General features: G+C 63.8%; 1 protein-coding gene across 2 annotated transcripts; it reads right to left on the minus strand.

The window, feature by feature from the left end:
• Window positions 1–1,781: 1,781 nt before the first annotated feature.
• On the minus strand, window positions 1,782–9,735 carry PPP1R26 (protein phosphatase 1 regulatory subunit 26). 2 transcript variants are annotated; one of them, XM_036260393.1, is made up of 4 exons: window positions 9,692–9,735; window positions 7,633–7,760; window positions 6,698–6,832; window positions 1,782–5,978 (listed from the first exon to the last, which is right to left on the minus strand). In XM_036260393.1, the coding sequence occupies exon 4, from the start codon at window positions 5,921–5,923 to the stop codon at window positions 2,390–2,392; it is 3,534 nt and encodes a 1,177-aa protein (XP_036116286.1). In that variant the 5' UTR covers window positions 5,924–5,978; window positions 6,698–6,832; window positions 7,633–7,760; window positions 9,692–9,735; the 3' UTR covers window positions 1,782–2,389. The 2 variants fall into 2 exon arrangements, with proteins under 2 accessions (XP_036116286.1, XP_036116285.1); XM_036260392.1 differs by lacking the exon at window positions 9,692–9,735 and adding an exon at window positions 7,900–8,230.
• Window positions 9,736–18,292: the final 8,557 nt, after the last annotated feature.

An 18,292-nucleotide genomic window follows, 5' to 3' on the forward strand; every position in this document is an offset into this window, starting at 1 on the left:
AATAAGAGGCTTCAAATACGTAGTAAAATATCTCGATCCTGGAAAAACCCTCTCTGGCCAGCACACAGCCCCAGACGCCAGCAGCCTCAGAGGTTCTGACAATGACGGATGCCCCCCCACCCCGCGCCCTGGCAGCAGCCTGGCCTGGTGTGAGCCCGGCTGTGGTTTGCAGGCTGGGGGATGGGGTTCGCCCCGCTTCACCCTCTAAACGGGCCCTTGAGTGAACTTTGAGGGGGAGGGGGTGAAGGTGGCCACACCTTTTCTATTTCCATAGGCACAGGTAAGACGCGGGGTCCCCAGTGCGAATGCATCTCAGGCTGGGAGGCCCTGCCTGCAGAGTCCGAGCAACAGGAAGTGACCCTTCGCTACAGAAGGCCCCCCACGCACTGGGCACGTCTTAAGCTCAGACCTCTCCTGCTTCTCCGCGTTGACTGATGTGACGCCCGGGCACGCAGACCCACCCCCCGACTCCTGGCGCTCTGGGTGTGACGTCTAGGTCTCCAATCACAGCTGGAGTCACAGCACATCTTCCACCTGGGACCCCTTCCCCGGTGGGTGCCCGTTCAGCGCCCATGGAGCTGCCACGTGTGGCTGCCCGGTCAGGCCGGGACCGTGGAGGTGTGGACACAGGCTGCAAACAGAGGCAGTCACCACCCCTGCACAGTGCTCCGGCCTGCCCCCTGCAGCCCCCTTCCAGAGGGGTGCAGGCAGCCTCCTGCCCAGCCTGTGCCAGCTGGCCCAGGGCGGAGGTGCACGGGCCGAAGCTCTCACACGGTGGCTTGTTGGCAGAGACGGGCCGGCACCACCAGGCGTGTCCGGTGACGGCGACCACACGGGCCGGTGGGGCTCGGGAGGCAGGAGGCAGGTGTGAAGGCTCCGGGCCTGGGAGGGAGCGGGGTGCTTGGTGCGGAAGGTGCTGGCGGCACAGGCGGGACGTGGGTCCCAGAGGGTGGGCCACCCGCAGAGGGCAAACTCTGCAAACTGGCTGTTGAGCAGCACTTGACTCATTACCGTGAAAAAGCTGGCTCCCGTGTACAAAACAAGCTGCTTCTATCAGGACGTTCCGTACCCTCCTTAAGAATTAAATAAAACCTACAGCAGGGGTTACGGGGGCTAGTTTTCCTGGAAACCTGTGAGTGCACACGTGACAATGGAGATCTCGAGAGCATGTTGCCCGAGCGCCGAACAGCCGGACCCGGCCGGCTCCTCACAGCGTCCCTGGGCAGACGCCGACTGGTGCCCGCGCGGTGTGCACTGGGGAACGAGTGTCACTGCCAAACCCAGGCGTGCAGGTCAGAATCCAGTGCCTTCGGCCGCAGGGCCATCGCAGCCAAGTCCCAACAGAGTCCTAGAACTCGGGCAACCGACACAAGTCGGCTGGACAATCGTGTGTAACCGTGGGGACCAGTCGGGCCCAGCCCCAGGTGGCACAGCTGTCCCTGTCTGCAGTAGCCGTGGGCACCCCTAGGGCAGAGCAGAAGGCACAGGCGGGCATGCTCCTCCCTGTCCCGAGCCCAGACACCGAGAGGGCCAGAGAAGACGGGGCCCTGCCTGCAGCCCGGCCTCGGTGCCACACGACCCTCGTCACCCTGCGGTGGGAAGCAGGCCCTCCCAACGCTGCCCGGAGCGTCCTCTCGGCTGTTCCCGGGGGTCCCAGCTCCGTTCTCTGGCTCAAGGTGCGCACGTGGACGGGGGAGACGCACACACAGGCTGCTGACCGCAGAGCCCTGGCTGAAATGAGCAACGCGGCCCTGTGTACAGAGGTTTATTGAGCTGTTAGAACCACGCAGTCGTGAACAGGACTGGACACGAGACAACACAGGCCCCGGGGAACGGGGTGACCTGCCTGAGCTCCCTCCCGGGACTGCCACGTGCCAGAGCGGCCAGTGTGCTCGCTGGCGTCCGGGCTGACGCGCTCGGGTCCACGGCGTGGCCGCAGTGTCCAGGGGACATGCTCAGCCTCTTGGCCCAGGGCCCTCAGAACCAGTGATGTCCAGGAGCCTCCAGAGACCTCGGGGCTCGGGGGGTGCTCCAGGGGTGTTACAGCCCAGAGTCCCAGTCTCAGTCACTGACACCTGCCACGGCAGCACCCACAGACCGCTGTGGTGAGTGCTGTGGGAGCCACGGGAACCGCAGTCACGAATGCCCCACAAAATCCAACAGCCGTATTTTCCAAAAATAGTTTTTACAGCACTTTAAATAATTTACAAAAAAGCTACAAAAATCATATTTACCAGGACACACGTGTTAAATAAGGGCCTCATTCCCCACTAGTGTACATATGTACAAGGTGGTTACAGCGGCTCCCCCAGCCCAGCGTCACTGTACACGCACAGGTCCACGCGCTTGTCCGTGCGCCGCCCACAGGCAGGCAGGGGCCTGGACGCCCTCACAGCTTGAGGGCTTTGCTCTGGGCCACGGGACTGCCGTCCTCCACGGAGGTGTCGCTCAGCTCGCTGGTGTCGCTGGCCCAGGCCCCCGGGTCCTCCTCGTCTCTGTCTGCCCTCCGTCTATACCTCAGGTCTAAGACGTCCTCGTCGGAACCCGAGTTCCTGCTGTCGTGTAAGCTGAGCGCGGTGGGCGCCTTCCTCCTGGGCCAGCACCCCCCCTCCTTCCCCAGCACGTGCGAGCTCCCGAACACGGGGCCCTGGCTGGGCGGGGCCTCTCTGAAGGCCGAGAAGGACGGGCCCTGCAGAGGCAGGCTCAGGCCTGGGCTGAAGAGGCCGGGGGGCTTGGCTCCCCAGGACACGCCACTCCCAAAGTGGAACAGCTGCGTGGAGAGCAGTGGGGAGAAGCCCGTGAAGGGCAGGCCCTTTTTGGGGTCCGTGGAAAGGCCGGGAGCGCCCCGGGCCCGGCCCTCCGGCGCCTTCTCCTTCTTGCTCCCCAGGCCGCCCGTCCAGGCCGTGTCCCCGCCTTCCGAGCTCAGGGCCCACGTGCTCTGCAGCCGACTCTGGTGGGCGAAGTCGCCCCACGGGAGGGTGAGGCTGGCCTGGGGCGCCCCCTCCCGGTCTGCTCCTGGGTTCCGAGCCGGTGCGCTCCAGCTCGGGGAGGTCCCGGGCAAGGCCCCGGCGGGGCTCCCCGCGCGGGCGCCCGCTTCTGCACAGCTGGACAGCGGCCGGAAAGCAGCGTCCCTGGCGGCAGGCCCGGCCTGTCGCGGGCTCTGGTCCCTGTGAGGGTGAAGGGGTCTCCGCACCGCGGGGGGGCCTCTGGCAGACACAGCACTGCTGCTGCTCCTGCACGGGGCCGCGGGGGCGCAGGCCTGCTCCGGGCGGGGGCCGCCCCTGGCTGCCATGGCTGGCTGAGGGGTCCCCCTGCCCCTCTGGCTCCGTGTGCACATGCCAGATGGAGGGGCCACCACCTTCCGGCACAGCGGCTCTGGCCTGGGCACGGTCCCTGGCCCAAGTGTGGGGGGACCCCCTCCTTGATTTTCTGAACCACTCACGGATTCTTTGGCCTTTTCGGCCAAAAACTTCCTGATCTCCAGCTCGATGCTGTCGTCGCTGTCCACAGAACTGCTGTCGTCAGACGGGGAGCTGGGGCTGGCGGCCGAGCCGCGAAGGTGGCAGGCGCCGCCCTCGCTGGAGAACGGGAGCCCCTCGCTAGCTCCCTGCCCCGCCGGAAGGACCGGGGCCGCGTTCTCGGGCCCGGCGCTGCCCGGCCGCGTTCTCTCTGTCCGGCTGCAGAGGCCGCTGGGAGGCTTCCTCAGGGGGTCCTCCCTGCTGTCCCGTTTGGACTTCGAGAGGCAGCTTTTCAGCAAGTGCGGGCTCCTGTCCCTCCAGCCTCTCTGGAAGCCGCCCTGCGGCCCCAGGGCTGGCGTCTCGGTGGTGCTGAACCGGACCTTCTTCCTGCACCCGGCTCTGGGGTCCCTGCAGCGCTTCCTGAGCTTCCGCTTGGACCGCAGCAAGTCCTTGATGGCGGTGTCCAGGTCCTCGTCGCTGTCCAGCGAGCTGCTCTTGTCCTCGGAGCTCTCCTCCTCGTCCACGCTCCTCACCTCGCCCGCCTTCCCGGGGCCTGGAGACAGGCTGCCCCTCGGGTCTGGGGCCACGTGCTCGCCACCCAGCCGCACCGTCCTGCAGGGGACAGGCTGCCCCCTGGCCTCGCCCTCCCTTCCAGGGGCCTTGCTGGCTTTGCCCTGGCCGGGGTCGGCGTCTGGGGCGCCCTCCTTCGCCATCTCCCTCGTTTTCTTGGGTGTGGACGACACGGCGCCGCCGCCTCCTCTGCGTTTTCTTCTGCAGCTCAGCGACGGATCCAGTGATTTCGAGACAGGGGCCTTGGGGCCACTGGCCTGCCCGTTGGGGCCGGGCGACGGCAGCGGGCTCGGCGTGGACCGCGGGCAGGTGTCCGTTCTGGCCGGCAAACCCCCCGACTGTGCCTTCAGCGCCAGAAACGTCCGGATCTCCTGCTCTATGCTGTCGTCACTGTCCACGGAGCTGCTGTCGCCGTCCGAGCGGGAAGGCACACTGGGGGGACCGGGGAGCGGGCTGGCGGGCGGGGGCCTGTCACCACCCTCCCTGGGGGCCGGCAGGATGGTTTTGGAAATGTCCAGAATCGCTTCAGCGCACATCAGCTCGGCGGACGTGTCTGCCCGGCAGCAGGACTGATCCACAACCTCGCTCCTGGCCACTGTGCCTCCCGGGGGTGCGGGGGCTTTGGCTTCCTTCGGCGGCTTGGAGGGGTGGTCAGGGTCAAGGCCCCCGGGGCCGAGGTCCACGGCCTTCGAGGCCACTGGCTGCTTCTTGCCTGGCGCTTTCCTGTGGGGTCCGGGCAAGGCACTTTTCGCGGCTTGGCTCGCGCCGTGGGCAGGAGGGTCGGGCTGCTGCTCCCCCAGCGGCGTTTTCTGCGGCTGGTCCCCACTCGCCTCCTGTCTCTTCTCCAGCTGGTACAGCTGGATGGCCTCCTCGATGCCATCGTCGCTGCTGGAGTCGGCCGGCTCGCGCACCAGGGCCGAGCCCTTGGTTCCCTGTCCCCTCCGCCCAGGGCCCAGGTTCCTCTTGACCCTCGCCTTACCCTGGGCTTCTGCAGCTCGGCAGGTGGCGGCCGGCCTGGGGGCCGCCGGCTTGGTCCCGCCCAGGCTCTCCGGCTCGGCGCTGACTTTCGACCTGAGGCTCCTGGGCTGCGTGGCTGCCACGGCCAACCTGGGAGGTTTGCGGAAGACGAAGTCCTTACAAGGTCCCGCCGGGTCCTGCCGGTGCGCCTTGCCCGCCGGCTCTCTGCTGGATCTGCACGTCGACCTGGCCGAGCTGTCGCCGGGGTCTGGTTTTCTGTCCACGGGCTCGTCACACTTCGGGGTCTCGTGCTGCCTTTTCTCGCTCAGAAACTGCTCTATCTCTGCCCGAATGCTCTGCTCGAAAGAGTCCTCACTGCTCACGCTGACCGGGGAGGCGCAGCCGGGGGCCTCGCCGGGGACCCCTCCTGAGCCAGGCGTGCGTTTCTGGGGACACAGGGTGGCTGGGGCGCTGCCCTGAGGCGGCTCTGGTTTGCACGGACGGTCTCTGTCGGCGGCCCCGGGCTGGGCAGCCCCGCTCCTGGCCTTCAGGTACTCCTGAATAGCTTCCTCAATGTCCCGGTCCACAGAGTCGTCACTGTCCGAGTCCAGCGCCGAGGGGCCACGGCCGGCAGCTTCCTGCTCCCCCTGGGAGTCAAACACAGCAGCAAGGGCGCAGGCAGCCAAGGCGGGGCCGGCGGCCGGCTGGGCGTCGCGGCCCCTCTGACCTCTGTGCAGGGCGCGCTCCTGGCTCCGGCCCCGCACTGCCCGGTCACCCTGCAGTGTGCCGATGATCATCTGCACCCGGGCGCTCACTGCCGCGCCCCCTGTGCCCTCCGGCTCCGAGAAGCGGCCGGGAAACCTACAGCTGCCCGGTGGCCCGAAGGCCTCCCATGTGGACTGGAGAGCAAGCACAGGAGGGGCGTTCATGAGGAACATTCTAGCGACGGGCGGCACGCAGGGACCAGTGCTGTCTGCCCGCTCGACTCACATCCTGCAGGGAAGAGAGCGAACAGGTGAGACACGGCTGCGCGGGACACAGCGCCTGGGCCGCCCGTCTGCACTGCCGGCTGGGGCCACGTGGCCCGGGTGGGCCTCCATGTCCGGGGCTGCGCGGGGAGGACCTGTTGTGAAGGCCACGAGGACGGGTCCGGGCCGGGCGCTGGCTGGTTGAGAGCATTGTCCCCACACACCAAGGCTGCGGGTCTGACTTCCAATTAGAGCGCACGCAAGCAGCAGCCAACGAACGCACACGTAAGTGGGACACAAACCCACGTTTCTCCTCTCTCTCTCTCTCTCAATTCGAGCACTGAAAATTCAAAAACAAAGTGAAATAAAACCCTGGCCAGTTTGGCTCAGCAGTTAGAGCGTGGCCTGCGGACAAGGGGTCGCGGGTTCGATTCTGGTCAAGGGCACGTGCCTCGGTTGCGGTTTGGTCTCCAGCCCTGGTCGGGGTTGTGCAGGAGGCGGCCGGTCGACGTGTCTCTCTCACATCGATGTTTCTCTCTCTCTCCCCCCATCTCACACTCTATCTGAAAATAAATGGAGAAATATCCTCGAGAATTAAAAAAAAAAAAGGTGGGAAAAAAAAAACACTCGACAGGAAACGACACCTGTGCCACCTGCCGTGCTCACGGGGGCACATGCGGCTTCTCCCACCCCCGCTGGGACTTTGCGCCCCCCGTTCCCTGTAAGGGAACAGGTTTCCTGTACCTCAGAAAGCTGCCCACGTGCCGAGATGAAGGCCGCACACGCTTCTCTGCAGGTTAAACAGCAGGAGGACTCGGACCACCGGTGGGTGAGTGGGGTGTCGTGGGCTGGCTCATTCTTGGTGGGCGCGGCGAGCCCCTGAGAGGGAAAATGTTACGGGACATGAGCGACTCAGCAGTCTCCTCGCCAAACCTCTTTAAAGAGTCACTTTTCGTTTAAAGACGTCAAACGTGTATTTGCCAGATGGTCTTATGGTGCCGTATCCCTATTTCTGGCTAATCAGCATAGACGTTGTCCCCAACACGGTCATGCGCCCCTTTTCATCCTGTGTGGTTACCCCCGTTTCCGTGTCTCGGACCAAACGTGGGTTCGTGGGCAGAACCTGGGAACAGGGCCGGTCCGAGGAGCGCCGATCACCAGCTGGCAGACGGCTCCCACACCAGAGGTCCGGAGGCCACCGCTCAGCGAGGGTGGTGACGGACACCGCAAACGGTCATTTAGGAGAACACAAGGCAATGCCAGGCGAATGAATTCCTGACGTGTGTCCCTGACCTCTCACCACCCCAGAATCGGAACGGGATGCACAGCCGCCGAATGCCAGAGGCCAGCTCTGCAGCGTGCAGGGAACCAGCGACCTGAGTTCCTCCCCAGAGAGGGCGCCAGGCAGGGCTCCCCACCTGGGGACCTGTGGGCTGGGCTGGAAGCGGCCCGCTGACTGGCCTTGCTTCCGACACTGACCCTTCTCCACCAGGAGCTCCGTTTCTGACGGGCACACCGTCCTGTCTGCAGGGCAGAGTCCTCTCCAGGACAGCGTGGCCTGCACGTGGGAACAGACATGCCCAAACTGGGGCAACCGGCAACTGACCAGAGGGTCACTTGCTATGACTGATCTGTGCCCCCAAAGTGAAACCACATGTCAAAGAATTTCTTGCACTTACTCGAGACTCTTCAAGTCCACGTTCAGGGTTTTGGTACGGCGGCCGGCGTTGGCACGTCGTGGGCATGTCTTCATCGCCCCGCCTGCATTCCGTGGCATCCTCTGCCCCCTTCTAAAACAGACTTGGTACTGCCAGGGTAAAGAGAAGCAGAGACATTTAGAGGCTGAAGCTACAGATGGCACGTATATACATACACACATGTAAATTTATATTTGGAAAGAAACAGCATCAACGTGAGGGCTCAAATTTAATTCGGGAAGAACTTACCCTGAGACCAAAGAATGTTCGTGGCAACCCGTTTACAACGATCTGGGCCACAGGTCTGAGCTGCAGGACGGTGGTGGAAATGAAGCTAGCCCCGTCCTCAGGCCCTGGCACCCATGACAGCCCACGGCCTCCCCCATGCATCACGGCCGCAGAGCCCTGGAGACCAGCCACGGAGGGAGGTTCCTTCAGTGCTGGGGGCACTGTGCCCACCTGACTATGACCACTATTCAAAATCACAGATGACAAGACTTGCACAGGCCTGGGGTGTGGAGTCTAAATCGGGCACACCCACTCCTCAGACACACGCACCATCTTAAACGTGGGTCCAGGGGACCCCACACCCCAGGCGGCAGCGGGAAGCAAAGCCTGGGAGGAACCCGTGGTCCGCACGGCTGCAGACAGGAACTTGGACTCCCACTACACAGTTTTCTGAAATGTCAAACTACCCATTGCAAGAACGAGGTTAAAAATTCAGAAGGCGTCTCCGACAAACAGCCTGTGGCTTTGAAACAATCGGCAGCACGAGATGAATCACTCTGCAAAACTCCCCTAAACTGTACTTGGGGAGAGCTGTGAGCTGGGGCCCGGCTCTGTCAAACTGCCCCCCCCCCCCAGTCCCGGAGCCAGGTGGGAGGGTGGCTGTGAGGACACTGGCCCTGTACCCCAAAGCCATGCAGTGCCAGAGTGAAGAGTGGTGGAGGCCCCTGGGCATCTCAGTCTAGACACCCCCTTCCAGGGAGCAAAAACCTGGCTGAGCTCCTTCGGAACAGCCTGGCTCCCTGCACGTAGTGCCCCCAAATGCATCACCAAGAGGGGTCCAGGCCCGTGGTTACCTCCCAGGGGGCATGCGGTCCGGGCAGGGAGGGCCTGGCAGGCCAGCCCGAAGTGGGCGTGGGCCAGGGCGGACCTCACGACGCTGCAGCGCGGCTCCCGAAGCACAGGCAGCGCCGCGTGGGCCCGGGGACCAAGGCCGGCGAGGCCCTCACGGCTGACCGCCCTGCCCTCTCGCCCCGAGCCCCGTCCCCCCGCTGCCTCCGCCGGGAATCCCTGCGCCCCGGGCGGCCACCAGGTCCTCAGCCACGTAGGTGTGAGCGCCTCCCGCCAGGAGGGGGGCGCGCGGCCACGCATTCGCCCCCTCGGGGCTGCTGCTGGGGGCCAGGGGCCGGCGGGGCGCCTGTGACCCTCCCGGAAGCTGCGCGGAGCCTGTCCTTCCGCGGGGGGCGGGGGGGCCCCCCCGAGGGCGGGAGCGGGGGGGGGCGGCCGGAAGCTGCCCCGGGGCCCTCACCTGCGCCTCACCTGGGTGCGCCCCGCGCCCCTCGTCCCCCGGCTTCCAGGAATGCGGGGGGCCGGCAGCGCGGAGGCGGGGCCACGGGCGGCCTCGGGGCCGTGACCGCCGCCCGGGCAGCACCAGCCCCCGGCGCCCGCCGAGCGCGCCCCCGCCCCGCGCGCCCTTCCCGGCCCGGCGCCGCCGTCCGCGGCCTGCCCGCCAACCCCCCGCCCCGGCCCGGCCGGCCCGCCGGCCCGGCCCGCCCGGCCCGCCCGGCGCTCACCTCGCGCGGCCCGGCCGCCACCCCTAGCCCAGCGCCGGCCGGTCCGCCCGCGTCCCGGGGGAGGAGCGGCGCGCGGGGGGCGCGCGGGGGCGGCGGGGTCCCGGCGCCCCGCCCTCGGGCCGCGCGGAGGGGGCTGGGCCGCCTTCTCCCCGCGCCGCTCCCCACCCCCGCCCGGCGTCGAGGGACGCGGAGGGCGGGGCGCACGGGGCGGGGCGGCCCCCGGCGCCCCCTCCCCGACCTACCGGCGGCGGCGGGAGCGGCGGCCGCGCTCCGGAAGCCGTGCCCGGTGGCTGGGCATCATGGGAATGGCACGGCCGAGTTCCGGGGGAGGCGCGCGGCCCGGCCGGACCCCCGCCCGGCGAGCGCGCGCCCACCTGCCGGCCGCCGCGGAGGCCGGGGCGCCCCCCGCCCCTCTCGGACAGGCCGGGCGTGCGCGGGCGCCCCGGGGGGGTCGCTGTTCCGGGACGTCTGGCCCCCACCCACCCCGGCAGAGGGGGACCCCGGGGGTGTCGACCCGGTCCCCAGGGCCCTCGCCAGGGCCCGCCCCCCCTCCACGCAGAGGGGCCGCGGGGGCGCGCGGACGGCTGCTGTCCGGAGGCCGCCACTGTGATGACCGGCAGCTCCCGCGTGCCCGGCGTGCCCGGCGTGCCCAGGGTGACCCCCGCCGCGGTGCACCTCCTCCCGCCGCGGGCGAAGCTCCCTGCGGGTCGAGCTGGCCCCTGTGGGTCCCCCCGCCGCGTCCGCAGGTCCCCCCAGCTGCGCGCTGCAGAGTCAGCTTCCCCTCTAGGCGACTGCCCAGGCCTCCGGCCCCTTGGCCTCGGCCGCAGCCCGCAGCCCGGAGAGCAAGGCCGGCAGGGTTCCAGCCCCGGCTTGGTGGAAGCCTAGGACCTGACCAGGGAGACCCTCGGCACTCAATCGGGCGTCGGGCCGCTGAGAATATGTGGGCGCTGGAGGACAGCGTGGAGGGATGGGGACCGGCTCCCCGTGCATACCTGCAGGCTGTTTCCAGCACCCCCACATCCCCCCTGACCTGGACATCTTCCATGGTCCCCCACAGACAGATTTGGGGCTGAACTAGGCATTCATGCCAGAGATTGGATAAAATGCCAGAGGTTTGATACAATAAAAAAAAAAACAGAGGCTTTTTCCTATAGAGCATGAGAAAGGGGACATTTCTAGTCTTAGCTGGTCTAGGGAATTTGGGGGCCAAGTGTCCAGAAACCCATTAAAACACGGTTTTAATGCTTCAGTGAATGAAGAACATTTTCTCATTATAAGAGTGATACTCATCAACAGCCCTGGTGGGTTTGGCTCAGCGGTTAGAGCATCTGTCCACGGACTGAAGGGTCTCGGGTGGGACTCCCAGCCAAGCGCACGTACTTAGGTTGCAGGTTCGATCCCCAGCCCCAGTAGGGGTCGTTGGGGAGGCCACCAGTCAATGTGTCTCTCTCACGCGGATGTTTCTCTCTGTCCCTCCCTTTCTCCCTTCCATTCTGTCTAAAAAAATCAATGGAAAAATATCCTCGGGTGAGGATTAACAACAACACATCCATTACCCAACATTTGGGGAACCGTGTCTCATTCATCACCGAGCAACCCAGGAACATAGGCTGTAAAGACTTGGGCGTGTGCTCTCACGATTTTTAGGTAAAGCTACGGTGACCTTCGATGATCCGTTCTCTGGAGCGGCTGAGTGTGTCCTCGGGATACATGCCTGGAAGAGACGCCCTCAGCCAAAGACTGGGAGGCTTTTTGCCAAAATGCCCTCCAGGAATGCCCGGCCCCGTGCCACCCACGGAGGGTGAGTGGCCTGAACTGGTCTTTCCATCCGTGTCTGGCAGCCTCCTGGGTAAAACAGCCTTTTCGTCACCGTACTGCTGATTTCTCCACTGCTGGTGATGCTGCGTGAACGACGTCGATTGATCCTGGGCCCTTCGAAAGCTGCCTGCACCTGCTCCTGGTGCGTTTTTCTTTTTCTTGGGGCTGTGTGTCTTGTCCTTCCCTCAAGCTTCCCCTGTGAGGGATGTTCGCCTGTCTCCACCAGGACTTGTGTGCTACCCATTTATTTTTCCAGTTCCTCTTTTTTTTTTTTATCCTCACCCGAGGATCTTTTCCCATTTATCTTCAGATAGAGTGGGAGAGGGAGAGACAGAGAGAAACATCGATGTGAGAGAGACACATCAAGCAGCTGCCTCCCGCATGACCCCAACCAGGGCCGGGGATGAACTGCAACGGAGGTACGTGCCCTTGACCGGAATCGAACCTGTGACTCTTTGGTCCTCGGGCCGACTCTCTAACGGCTGAGCCAAACCGGCCAGAGCTCAGTTCCTCTTTCTTCTTTCCACTCGGGATTTAGCTTTTTGCTTGTTTTCTTCCCGATGTGCATGTTATGTAGCCAAATCCATCGGGTTGTCCTTTGTGGTTTCTGGCTTTAGGGTAAGGCCCAGGGCTGTTTCCACCTCTCTGAGATTTCGGCGATTTCATGGCCCAATTTCATATAAGGGAAGGACTTGTCTGTTTTCCCCCACGGAGCCGATGCCACCCACAGCTGAAGACACCAGTGGCAGCTGGCACCGGTTCCCACGGGAGAAGGCCGACAGTCCGGGGGGCGGGGGCACTGCTGACCCTGCCCTGTCGGTGGGATGCAGAACGCCGGACCACACCGTGAGGAATGAGCCTGAGGTCCTGTGCGCTCTGTGCAGGCGGATCTCTGCACCGTTCTTCGCTTATCAAAGCAGAAAACCCCAAAACGACTTGCACGAGGGACCCGGAAATAGGATGGTGCGTCCGTGCTACTGAGCCTCGGGTGGGGAGTGTGAGGTCAGTTTGTGGCCACCGGAGGCGACCCACGGAAAGCCTCATCTGGGGTGCTCACAGCGGTGGGCAGGGGTGAGGCGGGGCAGGTGACCTGCTGACTGCCCAGCAAGGCACAGACTGCCAGTGTCCTGCTTGGGATTTCCACTGGGGCGTGGCCTGGGGTGGGGCGCCAGCCAGGAGACCTTTCCGTGTTCCTTTTACATGGTTTCAATGATAAAAATCATGAGCGTTGCTTTCATATGTTGAAATATGAACCGTCGTGAAAGACCTGATGGGACTGCGTGGGTGTTCTGGGTGCAAATGGTGTCATACACATTCTCCACCAGCAGCCAGGTCCCAGGGACCGCTGGCCGCAGTCAGTCTGGACGTTCTACTTCTGCACGCGTTTTAATTTTTTTTTTTTTATCCTCACCCGAGGACATTTTTCCATTTTTTGTACAGATAGAGTGGGAGGGAGAGAGAGGAAGAGAGAGAGAGAGAAACATCGATGTGAAAGGGACACATCGAGTGGCTGCTACCCGCACGACCAACCAGGGCCGGGGACAAACTGCAACCGAGGTACATGCCCTTGGCGGGAACCGAACCCGGGTCTCTCCCGACCGCAGGCTGATGCTCTAACCGCTGAGCCAAACTGGCCAGGGCTCTGCACGCGTTTTAAAGTCTTTGACCTCAGAAGGGACTTTAGATAGCATTATCCAGCCCCTGGCCGGTTTGGCTCAGCGGTTGGAGCGTTGGCCTGTGGTCCAGAGACCCGGGTTTGGTTCCCACTAAGGGCACGTACCTCGGTTGCAGTTTGTCCCCGGCCCTGGTTGGTCGTGCGGGTGGCAGCCACTCGATGTGTCCCTTTCACGTCGCTGTTTCTCTCTCTTTCTTCCTCTCTCCCTCCCACTCTGTCTGAACAAAAAATGGAAAGAGAATGTCCTTGGGTGAGGATAAAAACAACAAACAAACAAATAGCATTATCCACTTTTATTATTTTTAAAAAATATTCTTTCCTGATTGATTTTAGAGAGGAAGGGAGAAGGAGAGAGAGAAACACTGATGAGAGAGAACATCATCGACTGGCCGCCTCCTGCACGCCCCCCACTGGGGATCGGGCCCACAACCTGGGCATGTGTCCCGACTGGGAATCCAACCGGCGACCTCTTGGTGTAGAGTCAGCGCTCAGCCACGAGCCACAGCGGCCGGGCTAGCATTATCCAGTTTTATTTCTGAGTGTCAGGTTCTTCGAATTCTCCTGGCGTGACTTTCCCGCCGTTTCTTTCTTTATCGCCTTTGGGCACACCGTGACGTCACAGAAGGTGGCATCCTACACTAACTCGGGAAATAAGCCTCTCGAGATGAAGTGATTTGGGAGGACCTGGTGCCCGTCGTCACCAACCCAGGACTCCTCACCTCGGCTTCAGTCAAGAGGCCGGGATACTTTCTAATTCCAGACTTGAGAGAAAAACTATTTTCTTGCTCTGATTCTTTGCAGAAAATAAATTGGACAAAGGCCCTTATCCTTTTTGTTTTTCTTTTTGGTTAATCCTTACCTGAGGATATTTTACCATTGATTGTTTTAGAGAGAGTGTGGGGGGGGAGGGGAGAGCAAAACATGGACAAGAGGGAGACGCATTAATTGGTTGCCTCCCCCACGACCCCGACTGGGGCTGAGGATCGAACCAGCAACCCAGGTATGTGCCTGTGACCAGGAATTGAACCTGTGACCCTTTGGTCTGAGGGCTGATGCTCTGCCCGCTGAGCCAACTGGCCAGGGCAAGGCCCTCGTTCTCACTGGGCAGATTGGGGAAGTGTGATCCTGTCCCCGGGGGCCTGGTGGCACGGAGAGGTGGCCGGGATGGAGTCCCCCTTTGAAGGCTGGAGAACCTGTCGAGAAGAGGCAGAAGCAACCAAACCCAGCAGCACCTGGACACCTTTGCCCGGCCGAGCGCTGGGACAGGAGCCCCACTCAGGTACGCCCCACAGACGGGAGAGACGGGGTTAGTGAGCAGCACTCTCGGACGGGGCTGGGCAGAGGCGTTGGCTGTGAAAGGGGCGATGGAGGCCTCAGCCGATGGCCCTCGGGGTGTCACAGGTGGGGCAGCGGCTGGGCCCTGCACCGAGGGGCGCAGGAGGGCCCTGGGCCCAGGAGGGACCTTCGGGCTGCAGTGTGGCCCCAGGGGTCTCACCGTGGCCAGTCCGGGCGGCACATTTTATGGCTGCACCCGGGAGCGGGTCGGGCAGCGGGCCGGTGTCCACACCGCCTGCCCACACTTTGTGCCTTGGGCAAGTTGCCCTCTGAGGTTTTACCGCAGCCACACTCGTGGGAGAGACCGCTGGGGAGTGTCAGCGATCGTGAGGTTGGGACTCAGGGACGTGGCTGTCAGGGTTAAATCCACACCTGAGACGGGGCAGTGAGTTCTGGCGAGGCTCGGCCGGGGAACCGAGCGTTCCTCACACACAGGCCCCGAAGGGTCCCCGCCGTAGGAGCTGTCCGGTGGGCTTTCCTCGGGCTGCGGGGCTGGACGGCCGATGGCGCAGAGGCGGTCGGAGCGTGAGGCTTGTTTCTCTGCGGAAACCGGCTTAGGCCCTGGGTCGCTGGCGCCGTCCTGAGCCGAGGCCGCGAGGAGGCGCCACAGAGCTCGATGGGTCCGGTGTCCCGTGGCGCAGGGAGCACTAGAGGGAGTCGGCTGCGTGGGGAGCGGTGCCTTCCCTGCACCCCAAGGGAGCCCTGAGACTGGAGGAGCTGCACAGGGACCATCGGGGGGAGAACCCCGAGCTCCGAGCCCTGAGCCCCGTCAATTCCAGAAGCATCGGCTCACTTCGAGCTGAAGCTCCTTGGGCAGGGTCCCCGCCAAGCAGTCGGGGTTCTGTGTCGGGAGTCTCCCTCCAGTTCACAGCCAGCAGAACATCACACACTCTGCCCTCAGCCACGCCACGACCTTGTGGACCCAAGAGGACACGAGAGGTTTGTGCTGGCCAGTGGCGGTCTGCTGGGCCCTCTAGGGAGGGAGGAGGCCGAGGGAGGCGCTGGTGTGGGTGTACCCCAGGCTCCTGTTGGGGTGACTGTCACGCCCGCTGAGCCCAGGACCCATCTTCCCTGATGGGGGAACTTGCCCTCCCGAGGGAACGCGGCGCACAGACAGCGTGGGGTTTGTCCTCCGCTCTTTTCTTTTTTATCCTCACCCGAGGAAATTTTTCTATTTATCTTCAAATAGAGCGGGAGGGAGAGAGGGGGGAAGAGAGAGAAACATCGATGTGAGAGAGACCCTTCGAGCGGTTGCCACCCACACAAACCCAGCCGAGTCCTGGGACGAACTGCAACCGCGGTACGTGCCCTCAGCGGGAACTGAACCCGGGACTCCCTGGTCCACGGGTCAGGGCTTTAACCTCTGAGCCAAACCGGCCAGGGCTTGTCCTCTGCTCTTAAATCAGAAAGCCTGACAGCTTGACCCCGGGGCCCAGGTGTCGCCTTCCTGGTGTTCAGTCGACTCTCTCACTCCCCTGGGTGTGACAAGTGGCTCATTCTCCAGACCTGGTGGTGCAGGATGTTCGCCCGGCACCTGACCCCCCAGGCTCCCAGGGTGGAGGGCAGGGCCCGGTCAGCGCTCTCCAGGCCCCTGCGTGGACCGTGTGGCACGGCGAGTGGGCGGCGCCCGGAGGTGGAAGCCCAGCCGGTACCTTCTGCTGCGCGCACAGCGGGTGAGCCCCGCTACAGGAACCACCGCAGACACGACCACCCACATTCCGCGCTGGGGTCTCGGTTACCACGGGAGCCATGCAGTCGTGCCCGTGGAGGGCAGGGGTGGTGACCCGTATGGCGGGTGTAAAACTCGCCACGGCCCTCAGCATGGCAGCCAGAGAAAGAGACCTCTGCCCGGGCTACAGGCGCCGCGGAGGCCGCGTTTACCCGGCGGGGGCGGAGTGACCTTTCCTTCCTCTCCCTGCGGTCTGCTGCCTCGTGGGTGGCCGTGGACGGCCGGCTTCCATCCCTAATGCACGTGGACACCAGAGACGCTCTGTACGGTGTCGCTGGGCATCCGACCGAGGGGCACAGGGAAGTGAGTTTGACCTCGGAAGGCAGCTGCTCCTGCAGCTTCTGTCCCCTTGGCCGGGTGCGCCCGGCAGACTCTGGCTAAGAAGCTGAGAGCGTCGACCCTGCAGCAGGAGGTCGCCGGTTCGATTCCCGGTCAGGGCACATGCCCAGGGTGTGGCCCCGATCCCCAGTGCGGGGCGTGCAGGGGGAGGCCAGTCGATGTTCTTGCTCATCGATGTTTCCATCTCTCTCCCGCTCCCTTCCTCTCTCCCTAAAGTCAATGAAGAAAAAACAAAAAGAAGTCGAGAGCCTCGCACAGGACGTGTTGGCACCCTGACACTCCACGGGTGAAGGGGTTGCTGTCCCCAGGGCCGCCCAGTGTCCCTGTGACAGCTGGGAGTCCTCCACACACCGCCCCTGCTCCGACAGCTGCCGGGCCCCTGGCCCACGGACAGCGCCTCCATCGAGAACCTCCCCGAGGAGCCCGTTGGGAGGTGAGGCCGGAGAACGCCCCTGCTCCGTGCATGTCCCCTCACATCTCAGGCTGAACCTCTGGGTGAGCACGGAGCCCACCTGGAGGAAAGGGGCGTCTGTCTGTCTGCTGTGCGTGGTTACACCTTCCTCAGACGTCTCAAGCTGGTCCTGACGACTCGGCGGCAAGGTCACTCCAGGTGCCACCTGAAGGCCCCGGTCTCCAGTCGGCAGGATGGGGACTCAGAGCCGGGCGTTTGAGGGTGAAAGGGGAGAGACCCCCGTTTTCCTGAGAATCCAGAGCTGGCTGAGAAACGGGCGGGGAGGGGGTGGAGGTCACCTCTCCAGGAATGTCCCAGCGCGGACCCTGTCCCTGAAGGAAGGTGCCGCCCAGGAGACAGAGCCCGGGCCAGGTCGGCGGCAGCGAGCGCTTCATCGGAACGTCCCGCCCACCTCAGGACTCGGGATAAAAGTGGGAAAACATTAGCACGTATGTCACAGTATGTTCTGGTTTCTCGCCTGCGTGCGTGAACTTCACTGAAGACCTCGGGGGGACAGAGTAAGGTCTGGGGGCTGCGTTTAAGGTGGGCGAGTTCACGCTGATTCTGTCGCCGGCTTCCCCACGTGGGCCGGAGCCTCGAGGGAGGGTGCGTCCCCGTCGCCCTCATCGGAGACACGCTGTCCTGCTGGCCACTCGAAGAAGCTGAGGAGTCCCCGCAGCCTGACATGGGACGGCTCGAGCGTCCGTGAGGAGGGCAGTGGGAACGGACCACAGCTCCTAAATCAGTGCAAGCCTGAGTTCACCGTCACGTTGTAAGAAGAACCCAGCTGTCCCCTCGGGAGGAGAAGGGGCCAGTTCCTCCGAGCCAGGCGAGCGGGGAGGAGGCCTGGACACTTCCTGCCGCCCACGTGAGCTGAGCCCAGAACCGGGGCTTCTGAGTCCAGCTACTACCTGGAAGGGAACGGAGCCCGGACCGGTGGCTCAGTCGGCTGGAGCGTCGTCCCGCGCCCCAGAAGGTTGCAGGTTCTCTTCCCGGTCAGGGTACATACCCAGGCTTCGGGTTGGATCCCCAGATGGGGCGCAGGGTACATACCTAGGCTTCGGGTTGGATCCCCAGATGGGGCGCAGGGTACATACCTAGGCTTCGGGTTGGATCCCCAGATGGGGCGCGTATGGGAGGCGACTGATTGATGTTTCTCTCTCACATCAATGTTTCTTTCTCTCTCCCTCCTTCCTCTCCTTTCTCTCTAAAATCAGTAAACATATTCTGGGGTAAGGATTGAAAAAACAAGGAAAGGTAGGATTAGCGTAACACCATTTTGCAACCCCGGCAGCAGCTGGTCCCCGACAAAGGGGAGTCACACCTGCCCTGCCCCCGATGGAGACCACAGGGAGGGTGGCCCGGAGACGGGCCTGAGGGAGAGAGGCCTGGCCCGGCTGCCCCCTCGCAGGACACCTGCAGGGACGCCAGGGGCCTTTTCCGCTCTCCCCAGCAGCACCTGGGGAGAGGAAAGGGCGACTTAATTCACGGTAAGG

This window comes from Molossus molossus, unplaced genomic scaffold, assembly GCF_014108415.1.
Source record: "Molossus molossus isolate mMolMol1 unplaced genomic scaffold, mMolMol1.p scaffold_m16_p_14, whole genome shotgun sequence".
NCBI classification, from domain to species: Eukaryota; Metazoa; Chordata; class Mammalia; order Chiroptera; family Molossidae; genus Molossus; species Molossus molossus.

Coding starts and splice junctions, on each gene's coding strand:
- PPP1R26 (XM_036260393.1), bottom strand. CDS start 5,923: ATGTTCCTCATGAACGCCCCTCCTGTGCTTGCTCTCCAGTCCACATGG.